This window comes from Hippichthys cyanospilos, chromosome 1 (assembly GCF_059441005.1).
Source record: "Hippichthys cyanospilos isolate Australia breed blue-spotted pipefish chromosome 1, RoL_Hcya_1.0, whole genome shotgun sequence".
NCBI lineage: Eukaryota > Metazoa > Chordata > Actinopteri > Syngnathiformes > Syngnathidae > Hippichthys > Hippichthys cyanospilos.
The window spans coordinates 22,714,231-22,738,097 of NC_142369.1; the positions used below are offsets into that span (position 1 = coordinate 22,714,231).

Sequence of the window (23,867 nt, forward strand, 5' to 3'; positions counted from 1 at the left end):
CCTATGAGGAGTGTTCTTCAAATTGAATGGACAGCAACTCGTGGGGAAAAAAAATGCACTTGTACACAAATGTATTTCCTCCAGTTTTGCTCTACTCTCTTGTACGGGTATGTTTAAGCATAAATACAGATGGATATACATTTGAGAAAAATCTACAAGTACGAAAATGGAACACTACTTGCTCACCTTGCTGGTCTGTACAATCACACAATCATACATTCACTTGCTGAGAGGTGTAGTTGGCTATGCCTGTGACGTGTGCAACTGCAGATCACCCTGCAACGACGGCCTTGTGCCCCCGCCAATAGCTGTGCTAAACTGTCAGGGTATCCTATTAAATTATATTTGAAAAGATAACGATTAGAATTTGTTCTATGATATGATTTTTACTATTACTCCGAGAGATTGCCCAATACTGTTGTCATGAGTTAACCATCATCACATTTAAGGATGAAATACAATGGCTTCAATGTACACACGTCAAAGAATCTGTATAACAGCTCTCTGTCATCTAATCCACCAAAATCACATTTACGCCACCTGAGCTGCAAACTAGATGATCTTTTAGCTAGTCTAAAATCTAGTTCTACTTTTGTAACCAAAGTAGCAGTTGCACCACTGGATTTCCCATCACCGCCCGTCATCAGTGAGAATATCTACCAAAGTCACAAACATCCTAAACTAAAGTTGCACTTGCATGAAAATCAAGTCATGCCAGATATTATGGCAGTGGCAGTCCTAACTGGTGCATCACCACCCCAAACATGGTAGACTATACCTGTGCTGGTACCAGAATGAAGACGTACATGTTTTATGCCATGCACACTAGCGCCAGGCTACAAAAACTCTAAATGTGCTAATTTTGTTCTTACCTTTTACCTTAAAAACATGAAATTAAAAACAAAAGTTTACACCGCAATTTCAGATTTACTTGCTTTGGCCCTGAAACAGATGAAGAGTGAGGTAAGATGAGCCCAAAAATTAATCGGTAATGGCACTCAAGATGTGTAGATATTTTAACCCTAACCCTAACACAAATGCGGATTACCAAAACAAACATGGGTCAACAATTGAAGGAATCGTTTACTGGGTGTTCTGGGCAGGACCCCAAGTATTAGGCTGTACAATTTGTTCTGCCTGATCATTTCTACACTTTCATTTAGTTCCCTTCTCTACTATGTGCACACACTCATGCGCACACACACACACACGCATGGCATGGCTGTGGTGAAAGCAGCAACAACATCAACAAGCCCTGTTCTGATTTCCCAGATGAGCTGCAAGCTGTTTTATTGCTTGCTCGGGAGTATTTGGATGACATGTGTGTGGGTGTGTGTGTATTTGTACGTGCATGCATACATGTGTGTTTGTGTGTGTGCATGCATCAAGGGAAAGCTCCTCCTCCTACTACTACTACTACTACACATTTTAAACTTCATATTTTCCACTTCAAACTTTCTATTTAACAACTGTACAATCAATTTGACGTTTATGCACTTGATGGGAACAAGTACAGTGCTTTCAAGAAGTCTTACAGGCTTGTGCCCCAAACTGGTAATTTAGTGGTAAACTGTGCTTTTTTGATGCATGGTATACAATTATATACTTATACTATCTTGATTGAATATTTTATAAGTTATCAGATATCATGAACATGATGACCCCCCTCTAAAACAAAAACAACAATGTTTCTGTTGGACAAATTCAAATTTCACCTAAATGACCTTTACGTGTTATATAAAGGGAAAACCCTAAAATTGACTTAACACATACCAGAATTAGTACTCAACTTGACCAGCCTGCTTTTGTTTGGACAGCATCACACTGTTGATGCCAATAAATGCACCACTATAAGTCCCAAGAGTCAATTTAAAAATATATTTAAAATTTAAATAACATGAATTAATAATAATATAATATTTGTAAATGGTTACTTTATAAATGGCAGCCTTTCTTACATGTTTAATTAAATATTAATACATTTGGCTGTCTGAGGAGTCTTTTTTTTTTTTTTTTTTTACATATTTACATTATTTTACTATCTCATCCACAAAGTCTACCCGCCCATAAGCATGAAGAGATGAAGGAGCAAAATCCACCAGGACTCTTAAGTGATGTTAAGATGCACAGTAGGAATAATCTTAAGGCATTAAATTGCACCAGGGTTATGAAAAATACATGCACTATACATGTGATATCAGAAATAATACATGAGAGGCTATGCAGGGAGATTTAATGTAACAATGTATCTAACGTTGGACTTTTGAACCTTCACACATTGGACTTGCTTGACATGCTTCTGCCCTGAATGTTTAAGTTCTATGGAAGGAGACAATCAATCATATTTTGTATTTTACAATGAAGAATCAATGCCCAAACCAATTGTTTCACCGAAAATATAGGTTAAATGTAATTCAATGCTTTCACTTCATTTGACACATTGAGCCCTATTTCGGTAGGCAGGTGCCCATGCACTCTTAAAAGCGGGCTCATCTTTATGTTTGGATTGGCGGCAGTCAAGTCTACCATGTTTGGGACTTGCACCTGTCTGGGCTGGAATGCCAAGGAGAAACCTCACCCTGAAATCACTTGACAATTTGGATTTGTCAAAAGTAATTTTAAATATAGTGATTATACTTGTGCTCCGATCAATATAACTGCTTGCAATGAGGAAATGCTTTGCTGTGAGAAGGTTGCCGTGAAAAGGAATGCTGTCTCATATTTTGAGATGGGAAGGCTAGCTCAACCCAGCCTGGCCAAGCTCAAACAGCAGACTGATGTCACTTCACTTGTGATTTACAAAATATTTTTCAAAATGTCTTGCTACACAGGTTTTGTCACACATATACTAATGTTCCACTTTATCTCACACCTATATGAAGAAATACACTGAAACGCCATGTAATCAAGGGACCTGTGAAACAAAGCAAAAAGAGAGGGCCACAGAAAAGAGAAATTGCTTCAGAACACGGCAGAATTGTATATGTGCAGTCCTTCTCCGTTCTCTTCATATATGAGCTGGTAAAATAGACAGTAGTCTATTGTGAATGGCCATGCTGCAAATTTGGTATAAAAAGTACTACATTTTAAAATCAAGCTTTACTGGGCATGGCTTTAGACAGATCAATCAGTGTAGTAGGAAAATGTATGTACATGTTCGCCACCACCACACATTTTATTTAGCAGCTGAATCCAGTCGTGGCGCGAGGGAAGTAGAACAAGACACATGGCAGGTGGATTACATTAATAGCAGTATTGAGATTCTTAACCCGTGTGTCTGTCAAACTGTCTGTCATTCAGACAGGCGGCCAGTGAGCTGCTCCCTCACTTAAGTGCACCGAAGTTCGAAAAAGCTTGAAAGGACTGATAGACATAAAGGCGCTATATGAGGGATATCATACAGTATTTCATGCAACTCTCAGTATGGCGCTGAACAGTTATAGAAATGATGTAAGTATGAGTCGGAGTGGGTTAAGGTCGGTTAGGATTGCAAACAATACTCTGATGATGAAGAATTACAAACATGTTGATCAATTTCAAATAAGACTATAGAAACAGTAGTCTGATAATTAATAGGAAGGTTAAAAATCTATTTTCTATGATAAATAAGTGCTGAATATGTTGTTGTTGTTTTTTTCATGCACTTTGCACGTTCTCATGAATTCTTTGTGCCTTGGTCGTACCACAGTACAGAATTAGGTCGAGTGACACCCCTGGTTTAAATCCGGGATGGTGATACTACCTCTGAGAGTTACATGGAACATGTAGTCAAAAGTTATTATTCTTAAAAATAAGGCCATCGTCGCACCAAGTTCCAAGGACCTGTAGGATGGACATTTGCTGATAGTGTCAAGATTTTCCAATCTAACTGACCTGGTTTCAATATGGGACAGTGCTACCACGTGAAATTGCACTGTAGGAAATGGTTGTGATAAGCGAAATACTTGGTGGCTCCTCCAGATGTCATGATGCTTGAGGCAGATGCACGTACTTAAGCGTCTACTTTGTAACTAACGAGGAGGAGGATAATTCTCCTTCTAATTGGCAAATTGTGTCAGAAATTTGATTTCCTATTTATCTGCGCAGAAGAATTACGGATGACGACTTTGTGCATGCGGATCATAGTCTCTCCCGCTGGCGAATCTGTGGCATGGTTGTTGCACTGCAGCTAGTTCCTGCCTTCTGCTTTTTTTGGTCAGCGCTACCAATTCTGACCCACTGTGGTGGTGGTCAGCAAGATCTTGCCCAGCTCGCCCGGAAGGCTCCCCTTTGCCACCGACCGACTATTGTAACTGCTGCGGAATGTCAGCTAAATACGACTAACACGTGTAACAGAAACATGTACGAGCTAAAATTTAGCTTATAGCATACACAGATGGTCCGTATAGTAGACTGCTTAACAGCTTACAAATCAATTAAAAAAGTGTGTCAGAAATGTAACTTTGAGCTACACTGTCAGTGGCATACCTAAAGAACATGCTGACAAAGTATGGTTTTGCTCCAAAGTTTATACGACCTAGGCTTATTGCAAACATTAACGCAGCTATATGATGTAAGGGAGCAGGTCTGGAAGAAATCTGTGACAAGAGGTGTCAGAAGGGATCTTACTCAACCTATAGTTGCTTGTAAACACACTGGTGGTGCACAATGGCATGGATTCAGCCAAGAACTGACATCTCCAAGCGCACAAGCCTTCCAATTATTCCAAAAGTGTTACAATCTGCCAGCTGTAGTCATTTAATATTCCCCTTTTAACAGTGTCATCAAAATGTAATTTGTACGCTGGGACAGATGGGATGCAATACCTTGTTTGAGTGTCGCAAGGGCCTGAACAAAGACGTTCCCTAATGGGTGTCCTTCAAGTGAGGGGTAGTGCGTAAAAAGTAGAGTGGATTTTGAGTTTAAGGACAGCCGCAGAAGTGCAGCGAGGAACACACCCAGGGAGAAGAGATGATAGTTAATCCTCTGCAGAGTTTGCTGCGGCGCATGTCCACGTCAGCCTGCTTGTGTAGCCGCAACGTGTGTGTGCCTGTATGTATGCAAATGGTGTGTAGGCGGTTTTGGGGGTGGGGGTGAGGGGGTAGGTAGGTGGGTAGACAGTACACTTGTGTATTTTGCGATCCAGAGAGGCATGCAATCCCGGGCAGACTCTGGCTGCTGTAATCCGAGGTTTACACGCTGTAATGCTGCTGAAAAGCCTGCAGGCCTCGCTGGCAGGGAGGAAGAGTGAGGAAGAGGAGTAGGAGGAGGTGGAACATTATAGCGGAGACATGACAGAGAAATTATGGGTTGGCAATGCTAAGAAAATTGGACTGAAACATGTACATAATCCAATAAAAGATAATGAAAAAAATCTGCTTCACAGAGGTAATAATGCACAGTTTTGATTGACACCATGAGAGATATTCATTTCACAATAGGTTTATTATTACGGTAGCAGTGATGTACAACTGCACTCTTTCATGCTGAGCGGTGTTCGTAACTGATTCCACTTTTCAAGTAGATTGCACAATTTGGAGTTTAAACTACTTAAAAATGCATCGTAATTCATTGCGTTACCCTCATTTGTAATGAGTGACATATTACTATTTTTTTGCGTTACAGCAAAGTGTAATGCATTACAGTAACTACATTACTTTTGTAATGCATTATTCCCCACACTGGTTAAGGGTATGTTGTCTTCATTCTCCTTCCCCAATGAACATAGTAATTGAGTCAGCACAAATACACACAGACGCATCATAGTATTATTTATTGCTAAAACACCGACACATAAATGCACAATTGTCAACTCTGTTATTGCTATTCAAAGAGTTTATTTTACAAATAGTACTTGTTTTAGGCCACTTTTGAACTCTGTAGGACGCTAAGAAAATGTCTGCAGAAGACGAGTCGGTATTACGTGTATATATTTCTGTTCGTAGGGAACACCGGTCGCTTTTTAAAGGCGAAGTATTCAACAAAAGTTGCTCCGACCTTGTGGATCTGAGCTTTGAGAATTTTGTTTTATGATGATGATGCATCAATTCTGCTGCCATGCTCTACCTACAAGGAATGACAAATACTCAGTCTGTGAACAATTTAGTATCGCCCATTTTTCTTACATATGTGCAATTTGGTAGCTGTCAAGCACAATCTCTAATTTGTATCAATGGACCCTCTGAAATGGGCCAAAATGACAGCCTCAACCTCCAATTGCAGGCTTTGTTTCAAAGAGAAACTGGCCCAAAAACTTGCAGAGGGCACTATGGAGTCAATTTTGGAATCAAGGGTTCATGTTTGCATCCTGTTATTATCTAGACAAATGCACCTGGAACATTTATTGAGTTTTGTAGTTTAGTAAAGCCCTAAGTTAGTCATAAAAGTGTGTTTAGTGATCCGAAAGGCCCTCGTACAACTCATTTTCAAAGTTTATCTTCCTAATGATCACTAAAGTTTGATGCCATGCTCCGCCTACATAGGATGACATACAGTAGGCATAAAAATGTCGGCAGTTAAGAGACACCCATCTGTCTAAGATACCAATTTATGACTGGGGTTCGTGTTGGCAAATTCCCCAGTGCTACAATGCGGCAGGTTGTCCTCCCCACCGAATATAGTACAGTCACCCAGAAGGGGATCGTGTCAAAGTTTAAAATGGCACGGCCCGCTTAGTTATCACAATTCCAGAAAAGGGTCATCGCTTGGCTAAAATTGTGCGATGATAATGGGGAAGAATTTGTCAAAAAAAAAAAAGAACATATACACGTTAATATATTCATGTTTTCACCAGGATATACACAGTGTAAGCGATTAATATATGTTTTGGTGCGAGGCCCCTAAAAGCGTTTCCTTTTTCAGAAGAATCACAACAAACGCAGCAATTCGTGAAAAGACCTTCACACTGCCTGGAGCATGGGCCCAGATAAGATAACTCAAGAGGTAATGAAGGTCACATAAGCGCAGGCGTGTTATGAGATGACAGCAAATGGGGAAAGGAGGACAGGAAATATTGGAAGAAAAAGAGTGAAGGGCTAGATGGGCTGCATATCAAACCAATGCAAATCTGTTCCCTCAACTCTAATCACTTTAATATGTGTAGCTGCACACATGCAGGGTGCAAATCCTTAATGCGTATTCATATCCAGCCAATGAAAAATTATACTCTGGGCATCACAAAGTCCTGATATGATGTGAACCCTGCAACCCTCAAATGGGTTACAGCGGGTCGAATGAGTGACAAAAATGAAAATGTAAAAGAAAGAAAAAAGACGCCCGCAATTACTTGCAAAGTACATTCAGAAAAACATGCTTCACGTTAGTACCAGTGTTGGGCAAGTTACTTCAAAAGTGTAATGCATTACTTATTACTTATAATGAAAGTAATAATATTACTGTACTTGAAATTGCACTACTATTGCATTACTTTTATATAACGCTCACCACCATAACTGGAAATATGGATTTGCCATTCTAAATGGTACTCATTATGCTCATTACACATCCGGTGGAAAATTGGCTTAAGCCTAAAAACAGTACAAATCATTTGATCTCTATTTTATTATTATTATTATATAGAAGGAGATCCACTACCCACGTGGCCTTGCATGTGTAATGGATGCTACTCTAATGATGAGTCAGTTCAATCCCCTGTCCTATACGGTAACGACTAGTCAGTTCAATCCCCTGTCCTTTGCAGTACATGGCTCTTGAAAGATATTGTTTCCATGATGAAATTCGTACAGTTAAGTGGCTCTTTGGGGGTTAACAGCTGCTTGGGGAACTGCTATTATGGTAAGTGTATGTGTGAGGAAAAATCCTTAAAGTGAAAATGAGGTCTTGGTAATTATGAGGTGGATAATTGACTGCCATTTTTAAATAGCCCAGGCCCAATATTTACTGATGATTGGTGGCAGTGAAGTGGCCGTGGTTGACCCCTAGAGGTAAAATCTTGCCCAAGAAGACAAGGAATGCAAACATTTATTGAGTTGATATATTATTGTGTGCAGGTCAGTTGATGCTGATGATTGTAATAAACTCTCTCTCTCTCTGTCTCTCTGTCTCTCTCTCTCTCGCTGCTCTCATTCTGTTTTTCTGTAATTTGATGTCCATGTTGTAAAATCCATTAACACAAAAAAGTAAAAAAAAAAAAAAGATACTGTAACATTACACAAATAGTTGTAGTTTTCTTCATGTAACGAGAACTAATTAGAAACATAACACAAAGTGGTACCCTTCCTAGAAAAAGTCATTGTACAAAGAGCTGAAATGTCATGAGAAAAGTTGTGGTGTTACAATAAAAGTTGGAATTTAATCCACACAGTGATAATGTGACCAAAATTGTCTTACTTTTAAATAAATGGTAAAGAAAAACAATCATAATTCCGAGGATAATCGTTTGAGGGAAAAAAAAAAGTGAGTTCCCGAATTTGGCAAGACAAGTCAAATGTTTATGAGAGAATAAGTATTGCCATCATTATATTGATCATTATTATAGCAAGAAATGTCAAAATATTATGAGAAAAATATACTCCGTGTATATATCATAGGAATCAAATATTTTCAATGTTAAAATTGGTACAAGACCAAAGTCATAACATTGCAAAACAAAATGGCATTGTGAGATTGACTGTGAGAAATGACAAATTATACTGTTACAACATTTTTACATACAATTACATAAAAAAAAAAAACTTACAATAACCCAAGAATAAATGAATGCTTTTTTCAGGAAAAGTCATTTTGAATGTCAAACATTAACCGACTGAGAGCAGCAGCTGTGTTCTCTTTCTCGTGACATGCCATATAGTCATCAGGGTGTATCAATAAGTACTGTTAAATGAAACACTGAGTGCCACCTGTTACTTTGACATGTGCTCATCACTCAATGACGATGGGATGCGACCACTATCTGGGCCCGATAGCGCAAGGTTTGCATAAATAGGACGTAATCTATGCAGGTGAAAAACCATCCCTTTCAGGAACCCAAAACAAAAACAAAAAAGGCTTCTTTGTTCAGCTGTTAGCATTGAATCATCAAGAAAGATGCTTATGATTGTTTTATAATCAATGTAAATGAAAAAAAAAAAAAAAAAATCCAAATGGACATGTGCTGCACATCTATTTAGGGGTAACGGGTAACTTTGCAAAGTTCTCTCCATCAGTGGACCAGATGGGGGCCTCTTTTCACAAAGCATCTATGAGGACTTGTCCTTGGTGTTAGACACCAACGGTCGGCACTGGTTTTATTTCCCCTACATCACTCTTGCGTCCTCCGCCGCTAGCCCCTGTGTTTACTGGCGGGCCAAAGCCAATTAGATCTTCGTCCTCCCCATCCATCAATTCAACTTTTCTCTATGTCTTCTTCATCAAATATAATAGTTTTATGACAAGTCACACATTGTTTTGGATGACTGCATCAGCTCCTAACGGGCAATTATTATTGTGATGTTCTGTACATGTACAGTCAGACTAATATTTGCGTGAATATCTGTTTACAATCAGGGGCTTTAGTTTGCCGCACTGATGGACTCAAGTCACATGGCTGGACTTGAGTCAAAATGAAGTCACCTGTTTAGGGGACTTGGAACTGGAATTTTGAAAGACTCGACTTCATAAAGTTTCTGGTAAAATAATTTATCATCTATGATGGGTCAATGCTACTTTTAGTATGATATGCCCCGCAAATTTGAGAATATAACTATTGAAGACTGATTAAATGTTATGCTTGATGCTAAATGGGCCGACGGGTGTATGAGTAAAACTAAGAGAAGCTCGATATAAAAAGGAAATACTCAGCTCAGTTTTAGTGTACTGAAGAAGTGCATGTTAATACCAGGCAGGGTATTTGTTCGACAATGGACAAAGGTTTAAAAAAAAAAAAAAAAATCATCCATTCTTCTCCTTTCCCAAATAGTATTTCAACACAACACAGGCTTTTTTGCCATACCATACTATTTTATCTGACATGTACATCTATAACACCTTTGATAGAAGCCAGAGCAATTTAAGAAATAATTGCAGTCTCAGGCAGGAAATCAAGAACCTCTACTAGGTTCTGCAAAAGCTGAGTAATGGCCTGATATAGGTTTGGGATGTGCTGCCCTCAGAGACTCTCCATTATGAAATGGAAGATCAAACTTGACAAGCGAATATTGGATCCAATCCCAGCTTTACTGTCATTTCCCTTACAAAACAGTACTATCCTGACCTGTAACTAAGGTGTTCAATGAGCAAGCTTGGCTCAATTGACTCACATATCAAATCAATTCAAATTGAAATGCCCACAAACATGCCCATAACCATTATTTATTTAATTGAGAGGCCTGCACAAGGAATTGAACCTGTGACCTCATGAGCTAACCACCAATGCTATGTACCATAGTGTCACAGTAGCAGTTAGCATGTCTGTCTTACAGTAGGGAGGTGAGCACGGCTCAGTACTGCCATTATGGTGTTTGCATGTTCTCCCCATGCCTGTGTTTTTTTTTCTGATTTCCTCTCACAATTCAAAAAACATGCATGGTTGGTATTTTGAACAGTAGCCACTCTAATTTGTCTCTACTTAAGTTTGTGCAAATCAACGGTTGCGTGTCTTTGTGCGTGAGGATAAGCACCAAAGGAAATGAATGGATGGATGGATGGTCGCTCCCTGTGAGTGCCGCCATTTTTTATTTAGGTTATTCCTTTAAACGTTTGGCTGTTTTTCCGATTCAATAGGGACAACGTGCCCATCCTTGAAAAACTTTAATAATCAAGCTACCACTAGAATAGAAAGTGGCCCGCAGAAATCCCAGTAATGACAAAGCACAAGTGGCAAGTGGGATTCAAGATCTCACCTTAACTAAGCTGAGTGACAATCAAATGTCAATTCAGCATTTTTCCCAAATGGTTGGTGTGGAAAGCCACACCAAGAGTGCCCTAAAACAAAAGCCTCTTGGAAGAAATCCTGTATATATTAATTAAAATCTGCAAATACTGCCACACTCTAGCAGATCCAGAAACAGCTAAGGCACTGTCAGCTACAATCAGCGTTTAACTTTTCCTGTCCCGTGGTCAGCCAGAATCAAGACTTGCTGGTCAGTGCGAGTGGTGGTAACTGATGCGACCTTCCAGCTACCCCGAATTGCTAACATCAATCAGGTAGTGCAAGAAGCCTGTGGATGCTCAAGCAGGAAAGCAGATGACATTAAAAAATGAGAGACTTGAAACTTTGGCACCTTTAAGTGGAAGGGCAACCTTTAAGTATTCAAGGTTATAAATGTATAGTGTAAATCATTGTGAAGTGGGGATTTTATAAAACATGAAAAAAAAAATCCAAGTTAAGCAAGTCAGCTTTGTGAATCACCGTGGTGCATGCATGCATGATAAAATGTAAATACAATTTAATCATTTTTCTAATAGGAGACTGAAAAAATATTTCCAATAAAAACAGTATACACATAGAAGTGGCAAGGGTTAGAAACCACATTCATACTACTAGAATGTCACAGAATAAATGACATACCGCAACCAAGACTGAAGAGTCTTAAACTGTCTGACTGTAATTGAGTTTGAAAAAGGAGGTGGGGGGTCATGCATTTCACACATGCATGTGGACAATTCTATAGGCGTTTCCTTGGTCCAAAACTATCTGTTATATACAGACCAAATTCCTTCAATTCATCAAATGTCTTTCGAGAAGCGTGACCAGATATTGTACGAAATCAACACTTTTTGAGTTAACTTTAGGATAATTTGTGTCATTTACTTATTTTTTTCATTTGAAGGAGTCTTCGTTTGGTCTCTATATAATTGGGGAACGTAATCAATATAGTGGGCTCGGTCGTGCGGTGAACAGCACGGTCAAAGGGACCCGAGTTCAAACCCTAACTGTTTCCCTTTGTTCCATGCATCACTTAACATGTTTCTTTTCTTTCTTTTTTGCCTTCCCAACGCATCCATCCTTCCTCTTTCCAATCTTCTGCCAAACCTAGCAGTTAGGGGAGATGCCTACTAAATAAAGATACATGCAAATCTACCTAACGGGCGGGAACACAGGAAGGGAATGGGGATATTTCGCTGTCACCGCCATTTATATACTTTTGCATATGTTCACCCCTTTGGCGTTTCTCACTTCTGTTTTATTTAATGTCACCTCAAACTCACCGTGTCTCATTTAGTAAAGTCATGTGTATCTCCTTTTCTTGTTCATGTTTTGTTTGTGTCTGACACACACTTTACACTTTTGTCACCCTGCAGAGCATTTTTTTAACATAATTGCAATAATCAGTTCCATTTGTGTTTTTCCCTCATATGATTTTCCTAAAACCACTAACAGCAATAACATGGCCTTTAGATTTTTACACCCCCCCAAAAATGCACTTGATTTGTTTGTTGTTCACTGCCCGTGGCTGCAGCAAAATATCCAAGAGCTGTGTTTAAAATGCCTGCATTAATTTAACACCTCATATTAATTGTTCCTGTAAGCAACCGTAGCATGTTTGACTTTAATAATAAAACACAATCTGCCCTTTATGTTTCTTGTTGTAGTGCTGAAACTTTTAAAGTTTTAACTATATCAGCAAAGAAATGATGAAGAGGTAGATATCGATTTGTTTTCCGGTAGAAACAAACACCGCTCAACTTCAAAAATCAGTGGATTTAAATAACAGGAAAATCAACGATGTGAAACACAACACGACAGGCTGCTAAATGTGAGTAACACATTTTTTGTCTTACATTTAAAATGTCAGATAGCTACTGTAAATGAAAATCAATCACCACCATTTGTTTGTCCACTGGGCTAGTCACCACAGTGAAACATGACACAGGCATAGTTATGTTAAAGTAAGAATTTGTACAGGTATTTTGTCCTATAAAGAAAGCCAGCTATTTATTATATTTAAATTGGGAAATATAACTAAAATGTATGTAAATAAAACATTATACACACAGCTACATAATTTAGCAAACAAAACAGAGCAGTAGATGTACGTTTATTTCGATCCGGCAGCCAAATAAAGATTTATCACCTCACATGAGCTGGAATAATTTGAAATAAATCCACATATTTCAGGTGCTAAACCCACTGTGGCGCAGATTCTGGATTATGGTTTCCCCTTCTCCAATCTATCGGCTCACATTTCTTTACATCCCTGGAGGATATGGGCTCATGCCTATATTTTATGAATACAAATGGAGCCGTTTTGTGTGTCACAACATCTTCACTGGGGCGGGGAACAAACAAATCTGTCAACAGCAATTTGACCAAACCTCTTTCGTGTATGCATGTGTAGAGTAGCTGTAGCCTACTGATAGTCATGCGGTCCATCTATACATTTTCTATTGCTTCTGAACCTCACATGGGTTGCAGGTGCCTATCCCAGCTAATTTGGGCAGGTGGACATCCTAAACTGGTTGCCCTCCAAATGCAGGACACTCAACCATTCACGCACCCAATCACACCTAAAGCCAATTTAGCGTGTCCAATACGCTTGCTATGCATTTTTTGAAGTGTGGGAAGGAAGCCAGCGTGAAGAAAGAACCCACCCAGGCTTGGGAAGAACATGCAAACTCCACAAAAGAAGGCCGGAGCCATCTGGATTTAAACTTGGGTCCCTAAATGTGAGGCGGACGCGATAACCACTCTTCCACCGAGCCGCCTCGGTCATGCAGTACGGCGCTAAATATTACCATACAGAGGCAGACTTAGCATTTCTGAACAAGATTGGAGATTTTTGTTTTTTTACATCTGCCCACTTTTATGTGCTTTTTGTATATGTCTCCTGCAAAGCTACCACATTAAAATACCATTTTTCAATCATTCAGTACTCTTAAAGCTTCTCATGAGAAGACACAAAGTTCCCAGGGTCTCCAGAGTGCCACATGTCCTCATCTCTCTCTGGTGCAGGGGTAGGGAACTCCAGTTCCCCGAGAGCCATATCTCGCCTATTTTCGATGTCTCCCTCGCCTTTCACACCTGGTTCAAATAATAAGCTCCTCAGCTAGCCCTGTGGAAACCTGATAACGATCCTGATCATTTCAATCAGGTGTGTTGAATGTGAGACATCAAAAACAGGCAGGATATGGCTCTCGAGGAACCGGAGCAGGGAAATACCCCAAATACCAGGGTGCGTCAGGAAATTCCAGATTTGGTCCCTGCAGTTTGAAAGGTGCTTATATTAAAAAATGACTGCATACAATTCTTTTCAATGACATCAACTACGACCCAACCAATGGGTAATATCAATTAAAATGTAGATTATTGTCCATTAGGAAAGTCATCTGTGCTCAACTGAACTGACAATTGTTAAATGAAAGTAGTGCTGACAAATTTGGCTACCAGGTAAAAGTCGGTCATTTGTCCCATCGTAAAGTCAATTAAATGAACACGATAATACAATCCGTCCCACCTTCTCCTCAATTGAGGTAGTCCGCTACGTGAATTCACATACTGTTCATTACAAAAATATACTTTGTTAACCAGTACATTAACAATGCTTAGAGACAAGTAAAATTTAGACTAGTTGATATATTGGAAAAAAAGGTAGGTGAACTATTATAATATGGCCCCTAGGAAAACAAACAAACAAAATGATATGGGTATTCCTTAGCTTGCTTCAAAGCCTTTGTTGTTGTAAAATGGATTTTCTTGAACAAAAAAAAACACAAAAAAACAGCACATTTTTTGCCTGTATGCATACATTTGATCTATCTTAAAGTACATTGCTACATTTATTAAAAAGTATATATATTTTACGCTTCTCTTCTCCCACTCTGATGTTTTTCATTTCATCACCCCTGCCTCCACAATTTTCATAACTCCTCTGCGCCAACTTCCCCACTGCACTACTTCAAATGTATAAATGCGATGTCGTTCTTGCCCCTTCTCGAAAGTCATTTAAGATGTCACGGATATCTAACGAAGCAATTACAAGTGGCGGGACTTGTCCCCTGCTTCGGATGTAGCCGCACACAGATGAATGCGCAGGCCGCCACGTATAGCCGCTGCAGCTAATGGAGCAGAAAGCCAATTCTCGCTCACTGTGTGGGTGATAATTATGACCGATCTCAGATGTCGCCCGCTATTATTTCCGGCACTTGACAAGTATATGCATGAGGGTGAAGTATGATGGGAATGAATGTCAGAAGACATGTTAGAGCGCTGAAAGATTGACAGGATGGAAAGAGGATGGATGAGAAAAGAGGGAAGAGAAGTCCTCAAGAGAACCTAGAATATGATAGACAACCGCAATGGATACCTCCCAACTTCACTTCTGGAATTCAGCAGTGTTTTTAATATTTTTCCATTTGGAGTGCAACCAACAGTTTCTGGAGCACAATTCATGGAGAGACCTCTGCACTCTTCACGAGACTTCAATTAGAGTAGTGAGAAATACCTGAGCCACAAATTTAAATAGACCCACACTTGGATTTTTATTGTACTTGAGGAAACTAGGGCATTATCAATTAAATAAGTGATGCAAAATGTAAGACTTTCGCCCACTTAGAGAGACAGTCATTGGAACCGTATTGGCACCGATGGTAACAACATTTGTCGACTAGAAGTGTTTGCTTCAGGAACCAATACATTAACGGAGGTATAACTGAAGCAAATGTTGGCTTTTCTTCATTGGTGACGCCATCTATGTAAACTGTGAAACTACCAATGGATAAATGTTAGCCAAATTTACACTTTTGTCTCCAGATAAAGTAATAGAAACCAGGACACAGCCAATAGCTCAATGTAGGTAAAATTAATGCTGCTGTCCACATGAAATATCAGCCCTTCACTCCACAAAATGAAAAGTTGGATAATTTAGGGGAAAAAAAAAATAAATTGACTGAATCTAGACTGTTATCTTCTCATGCTAGCTGCCTACCGGTTCCCCTGCCATAAGATAGTAATCAAAAGATAGAGTGTGTTACGTATTGGTGTTCCTTTAAGTTACCTCAGTACAAAGTCCAAAATTAGTCACTTAGACCTGCAGTATAAATCCAATCTAACTAGAAAAGGTAGGACGTGAATTAAATCTCAGATTAAGACGTATCCTGAAAATTAATAGCCATAATTAGAGCGTATGCGTGCCTGTACAGCAATGTGCACAAACATATTAGCATATCATAAATGCAGCTTGCCCACACAAACAGCTTATATATCAACATCTCAGTGCTTGGAGCCTGTTGCCCATAATTCAGAAAGCACTAATGCTGTGAGCTCGGTGGGCAAAAATGCTTGAGGATGCAGTCATTGTTAATATTTTTACACGACAACCATCATTACTCAGCATGCAGCCATGTGCAGAATGGGAATAAATTTGGCCACATGCGGTGGTGGAAGAGATGAAATTGATCACCGAGTTAGAAACTAAAGCAGTCTAAAAGCTGCTGGAGTTTAAAAAAAAAACAACTTTAAGAACACAGTTGGGAAATGTTACAAACGCTTTCAGCTTTATTCTGCATCTGGATGAACACACCCAGGCACAATTAGCACACAAACAGATGAGTTATTAGTCATATGTTTGCTGCGAGGGGACCGTATACAGTATGATACATTTATGTCTTCAATGCAAATCAGTGTATATGCAATTAATTGTCCTTAAGTTAAATTATAGCAGGATAAAAGGGGACATTGTGGAAACTTCACTTTTTAATGGTCTCTTGAGTGCCATTCCGCTCAAAGTGTGATATCAAGCAACTGTGTAAATCTTTTATCGTTCTTTCTGTCTGTGAGCCAAGCAGTCTAATTTTGAATTTTGTCATGACAATTTGACTAATTTGCATAATTACCATCTCCATGTGAAGTTTCTCTCCACAGATACGTTCAAGCTCTGAAATATTTCTGCAATACACTGTCTGAAATACTTGTGTATCATTTGAGATTGACCGTGAGGGGAGCTACAATGTAGCAAGTTTTGTGGGAGTCTCGGTTAAGAAGCACATAACTGATTGCTTGGTAAAATGATTGATCAAGGGAAGTTGTTCTCAAATGGGGTACTAGTATCCCTGTGGTACTTGAAGGAACTTCAGGGGGTACTTGAGATTTTAAATAAAACAAACAAAGAAACATGCAAAATACTTTAAAAATACTTATTGAATGAATTAATAGTTTCAGGAAAATACAACATCTATAAAACAAATTTTATATTCAGTAGGTTATTCAATTTCATTATAGTAAAAAGGCAGATTCTCCCCAATACTAAAAACTTGTCATGTGCCATCTCTCGTCACCTGTCAAAGTAATGATTTATTTCTTGACTTTATTTCTCTACTGTAATCCCAAAACAGGACACGTTAAATGGATTTTTTTTTCTGTGCACAAATAATTATTTATAATATTTATTTTTGAGAACATGTCTGACACTTTATAATAGTTTTGGGGGGGACAAATATGATTTATTAATATTTGGTAACGATTTGTTTTTGTGTGATAAGATCTCCCCCAAAATTGGTGGCTTTATGTTCACTATTTTTCTGTGGACAAATATTTATTTATAAATATATATATTTTGAGAACAGATCTGACACTTTGTATTGATTACTTTTTGTGGAAAAATATTTATTTATAATGAAGTTATTTCTTCTTTATCACAGTATTATTCTACGATCCAAAAAAGGACACTTTTTTTGATGTTTTTTGTGGACCAATACAAATGGAGTTTTGAAAGGGTCTAAATTTGAATTAATCAAACACTGATGGTATGTTTTATTATTATTTTTTTTAAATGTTTTTTTAGGGTTAGGGTTAGTGTTAGGGTGCTTTGCATTGGGTAAGGGGTACTTGGCTGAAACAATATTTCACAGGGGGGTACATCACTGAATAAAGGTGTAGAACCATACTTCCACAACGGTGATCTACCACTGGTTTAAATTAAAAGGATATGATGTGAGCTGCTATCATTGAGTGGGAAACAATCCGGCTGTGTCCTCTCCCACAACGGCACAAACGGACCTTTCTTACTGTGCTGATCCACAAAAAATACCAAAAGAAAGAACCCTTGACACACGCATACAGTTAGACTGCACTTTCCGCATTGGGCACGGCAGTGGGACCCCCCGCTTTGAAAAGCGTGACATGTAAAATTCACATACTTTTAGTAATCCACCTGTTTGCCTATTTTCTATTGTACATTTTTATTGGGTTGGCAGGTACCCTACAGACTGCGGGGGAAAAGCCCATGCAAACAGAGAGAAACCGGGCAAATGTTGACCCAGTTAAAAACTACAAATGTCAAAATTGTGACATTAGTGCACTAATCACTCCTCTACTATGCATAGAATAGATTTTTGACCTCTGAGGTTCCATGGTACTTTCTAATTCTTAATTAGAGCTTCATATAATATGAAAAACTGTGTATGAACCGCCGTTCTGACAATGTGGCATCATTAGGCAATGCACTCACTCACACTAAGAGATACTTAATATAGAGCTCTTCTTAAAGCAATATTTACTTCTCTTTAGTCACTTGCTTCCATGCATATGTTTCATGTTATTAAAGAAGAGGAGAAAAGTATTAACAAAGTGAACCATTACCACAGTGGTAATTAAGATATTTCATTAGGCGAGTTGGGCTTAATGTAATAATACGCTGATGTAAAGATTATTTTTTTTCGCCTGTGAAGAAATGCAGCACGGATATTCCTTATCTCCACACAGCTGGAAATGAGGATGGAAATTTGTGTATGTGTGTGTGTCTGAGCATATAGTGTTACACCCTATAGATTGCGACAACCTCCATCTAACACTCTCAGATCAAAATCAGCAAAAGCTTGTCTTATGGATGTCTGAAAAAAAATATGAGAGCGATAATTTGGCACCGTTTGTGGTGTTCAAAGAGTCATTTTTCCTAGAGAGTACTCATGATTTTCAGTACATGTTACATCTGTGTGGTGTGTTGTGCTACTTTAGTCAGTTTGAGAACAGCATTCACAATAGGAGCAGTAAGTACACATATGATCTTTTCCTTGTCGTTCCTCACATTAACAAAAACAATTTATCTATCTTGAGAGATAGAGAGAGAGAGAAACGGAGAGAGAGATATGATTTCAAGACACTGAAAGAGGAAAAAAAGAGGAAAAAAAGTCAGACTGGCAATGCAGAGACAAAGAATAGTTTTGCTGAGGGGGCATCAGGTGTTCAGGGGATCATATACTGTTCATACTTTAGAGCCACTGAAAATGGCTAAGATTCTTTCATTGATTCTGTCTTATTGAAATCTCTTAAAAAAAAGCTAATGTACACACTTCAATCCCATAGACGGGATGGGACTAAGTACATGTTATGCACGCAAAAATACCAACCCTACATAATGCCTCATATCAATCAAGTTCACATTGGGCATTGAAAGCACCAAAATGTGCAGTGAAAGCACCAAAATGCAGGCTGGTAACCAACGAGAAACAACAACAGCTACGACATGATGATGCTCTAATGCTCCATTTCTACAACATAAAAAGTACAATCTTAAAGTGGGCCGCATAAAAGGAAGTGGGCTGCACTCGCTGAATACAAAATAAGGCTAAAAGCAGGTAAGCAAATGAGGACTTATGTAAATCCACTTATGCTGTTTGTGCAGACATGATTAGTGGTTTGTTGACTTACCCTGCTGACTCCTCGCCCACGGTCCTCACCATAGTTTGTGCCCAGGATTTCGAAGAAGATGTTGGGGTTGGTGCCATTGTCGGTGAACTCTAGAAAACTGGTGAGGCCACTCACGCCGAACTGCAACCATACAACACATGACATTATGTCAGATTATAATGCACCATACATATCTTATTGCATTGTATTACACCATATCTTAGTGTGCTAATGTACTGTATCGTCCAATAGCAAATTGTGTCATAGTAAATCGCACGGTTTAATAATTATGTAGAAATGCAATCTAAGAGCTTTCTGCAGTTCCTGCACCCTCTTGTACTATTACACTGACAATATTGTCCCGCACCAAGTCATAAATTGTATCATAATGGTCAAAAAGGAGCTTGTAACGAGTAGAGACAGATCAGACCAATAACAGTCATTCGAAGTGTTGACTCTCCTTTCAGACAGATTTCAGCAAATTGGAAATGTAGGCAAAGACATCTTTGCTCTCACAATCAAAAGTCCATCAGAATCAACCTTACGGGGTTTCGATTGTCAGGAAAGGTACAACGATTCAAAACATCGATGGCCCCATTTTAGTAGACTGGGTATATAAAAGGTGCACATCCTCATATTGGTGCAATAGCAAGTTTCGTCTACAGTGTTTGGGACGGTTTTACGCCAGTCTGGGCGTACCGGTGCACTTATAATTGCCACACCTTTTATGCACTGATAATTTGCTCACAGAAAGTAGACTGCATTTATGACTGCATGTATAAATTTAGTGCCAGTGCAAGTCTAGTTCAGTATGTTTGTTAATTTGGCACACCGGCTGCATGACACGACGGGACTTGTGCCTTGCCGCAACTGATAATTTGGTTGCTAAAGTAGACCAGATTTTAGACGACCAAAAATGTGGTCAATTTTATGGGACAAGTGGTGTAGACGCAATTTTGGTCAATTAAAATTAGGCGGAGGTAAACAGATTCTGTGCTCTGCGACTTGTATAAGTGGATGGCATTCGCAAATGTGACTACAACGTGGGATCCATCTGAATTACATGCAAATCATGTCGAGTGCATTATAATAATGATCATTTTAATAATATTTGAATGGCACCCTTGTCACCGCCTGACGAGGAGGAAGAAGGGGAGAGGCTGAAAGACTAACCATGTCCTTGCTCGTGGTGATCAATTGACAACGTGCATTGGATTATCGCCTGAATTATTGTATAAACCTGAATTATTGTATAAATCAACGAATCAAATGAATTATAGCCAGGGTTGCACATAACTGGTACGCATGTACTCATGCCACACAGAAATCACTGCGTAGCATCGCGTCTTCACTTAGTGCATATGCATGTTTATATGTGCTTATTAAATCAATTACGAGTATACCAAACAAAAATCATATGTATAATTAGGTAAATTAAAATAATTCTATGTGTATAAAAAGTTAGTGCAAACACCCTATCACGCCTAATTCTACCATGCACAAAGTCGAGGAAAATACTTGAAGAGACAAAACTCCACCCAGGTGCACACTGCACACTTGCGCTCTACACAAACAATACATACAATACAATTTAATGGCAACAAACATGAGGAGAGTTCTGCTCCTCTACAGGCTCCTCCTGTTGATGGAGCCAAAATGTTTATGCCATAAAAATGGAGCAATTAAAAACAAATAAATAAACTGAACAAAAAAAAGGTAAGCAGCATATGTTGATAAAAGTAGTGCGACTTGCTGTGCCCGCTATTGTAAAGGCTTTGAGACAGAACAGAAGTAAAAAGTATTAAAAAATGTATGTATACCTGCAGAACTGCAGGTAAACAACACATGTCCATGAGCTGGAAGCATATGTCTACCTTCAAGTTCCTATTTTGACTGGTCTCTTGTGTATTATTTACAATTTTTAGTGCTTTTTATATCCATTTGTGACATATTCCAGTCGTACTGCTCATTAAAATTACCAACTTTTGGAAGCATTCTTTTTTTTCTTTCCTTGGCTCAGGCACACTAGTTAAAACCATAATATTTCGTCTTTGAGAATCATGCTCATACACTGTAGAATTCCCTCCTGGGATGATTTCTGACACCATCAGATTCTGAATAGTTTGGCAAGTTACCCTCTTCACAACCTTTACGGATCACATTGTTTTTTAATTCCCAAAGTGCATCATCTTCCAATGAAAGTTTCACTCCACTTCACATAATAGAACGTACAATTCAATTACCAGGATGTTCAGCACTTTCTGAATAGTTCACTTTTGCTTGGCAGCGAGCAGGAGGTGGTTTACTTATCCTGCGGCATTTTATTTTATTTTTTTGTCTCAATTTCTTTTTGTCATTTCACCTTGACTTCTAGTCTTTCATCACGTTTAAATCCAGTTGGATCTGTGCCTCCTTGTTCTGATACCATAAAAAAAATAAAAATACAAACACTATTCCAGGAACAGCAGCTGCACCAATCGACACCGCCAAGTGAAATGCTAATTTAGGATTAGTGCGAGGCAATAATAAATGCAGCACGGTGGCTTTCGAATATATCTCAGCATTTCACCTTGAGACCGGGCCACGCTTTGGCGCAACACTTTCATCAGGCAGGTCGGCTCTTCAAGAAGACGTCCCGGATGGCAATCTCTGATTTAATTATTCCCCAGATGCGACAGACTTGACTTTGGTCACATTTTTTAAATGTTCAGGCAGTTTGCGTGCTTGTGTCTTTAATTAGTGTGTTGTTACTCTCATGTAGTATATAGAGCCACCAGAATATCTTCAGAGGTTTTTTTTTTTAAGCATACAGAAGCATCTTTTGTAGACTGTGCAACTATTTTTGGTGGCTGTGCGTGTGACGTACAAATAGGAGATATTTAATTTGGTGCCAGCTCAAGTTTTATCTCCAACATTTGGGACATTGTTGTGCTTTTCAGGCGCACTCGCCTCACTCCCAGCGTGTAATATTTACAATAATAATGTGTAATATATGAGATGTGTTATATGAAGTAGTATTTTCCAAATATGAAGTCTCATTAAGGTATTAAAATACACATTTAATGAAGCACAAACGCTATATTAGAATTTAAGTTAATTTCATAAGGAATATTTTCTCTCTTATTGTAGAAAATACATCATTATCATCCACCCACCCATCCATTGTCTTAGACTTAGAGGCTTATCCTCACTAGTGTCGCAGGCATGCTAGAGTCTATCCCAGGTGTCTTCGGGCATTGGGCGGAGCGTGCCCTCAACTAGTTGCCAGCCAATCGCAGGGCACACATAGACCAATAACCATTCACACTCATAAACACATCTAAGGGCAATTAGAAGGTTTTGGGAACATGGAAGAAAATCAAATACCTGTAGGAAATCAACACGGGCACAGGTAGAAAATGTAAACTTCACACAGGCCGACGGGAGCCACAGATGAACCCACAATCTCCACGTGTGGCGGACGTGCGGAAGTCTTCCACCCGCCCTATTATTTCCATTATAAATGAACAATTAGGACTCTTCTCCTCTCAAAATACACCTTTTGTTATTGCAATAAAATGTTGTCCTTCAGGGGGGAAAAACAGCTTTATTTGTGCAGGGATATCTGATTTATGTGGCGATACATCACAATCATATCAGTTAATTCGATTATTTCTTAGCTAAGACTTGTAGGAGATAGCAATGGTGGGGGGAAGGAGAATCTTCTATCTCCAAAGTGGAGGTGACCCCCCCAATCCATGATCCATGATGTGAAGTGAGTTGCCTATTGTAGCATTGCAACTCTCTCTCTCTCTCTCTCTCTCTCTCTCTCTCTCTCTCTCTCTCTCTCTCTCTCTCTCTCACACCAACTTTTTAATGAATGTCATTCAATTCTAAATGTCATAAACAGTTAGTAGGACCTAACAAACCCAACTAAATGATATGCCTGTTCTTGAGAAAATAACGGTGGTACCAATTTTAATCTCATACCTTTTTGACAGTGTCCAACATGCTTTTCCCTCCTTGCCAAGGTTTGGAATTCTTGCGAATGCAGCTCAGACTGGCCATACTATGCCACTTCCTGTCCTCCAGCTTTCTGTGGAAGGTGTTAGCCAGCAGCAGAACCGTGTCATAAATGTAGCGGTTAGTGATCTACAGAAAGAGACAAAGAAAAACATTTCAGGAACATGGCTGAAGAGAAATACATTTTGCTGCTTGATTAATTAATACATTTTACATACGGTATATATGCTAGAGAAAAGCTTGGCCTTGCTGTTTCTTGAAACTATCATATGCTTTTTGCACCCAGATTTGATTCATTTTTGCCTTGAACCTAAACTTAGGAAGA

At 38.9% G+C, this 23,867-nt stretch overlaps 1 protein-coding gene across 7 annotated transcripts in view; it reads right to left on the bottom strand.

Annotated features, from left to right (window-relative positions):
* The window catches only part of grid2 (glutamate receptor, ionotropic, delta 2), a 461,289-nt gene that overhangs the window by 120,459 nt on the left and 316,963 nt on the right, over positions 1-23,867 (bottom strand). For all 7 annotated transcript variants that reach the window (XR_015865772.1, XR_015865770.1, XR_015865771.1 and 4 more), the window contains 2 exons: positions 23,510-23,671; positions 19,562-19,681 (listed from right to left, as the gene is read on the bottom strand). Coding sequence is in view for 4 of the 7 variants with exons in the window: in XM_088415956.1 (XP_088272082.1) it covers positions 19,562-19,681; positions 23,510-23,671 (282 nt within the window). In the remaining 3 variants the exon portion in view is untranslated. The remainder of the gene's footprint in view (positions 1-19,561; positions 19,682-23,509; positions 23,672-23,867) is intronic.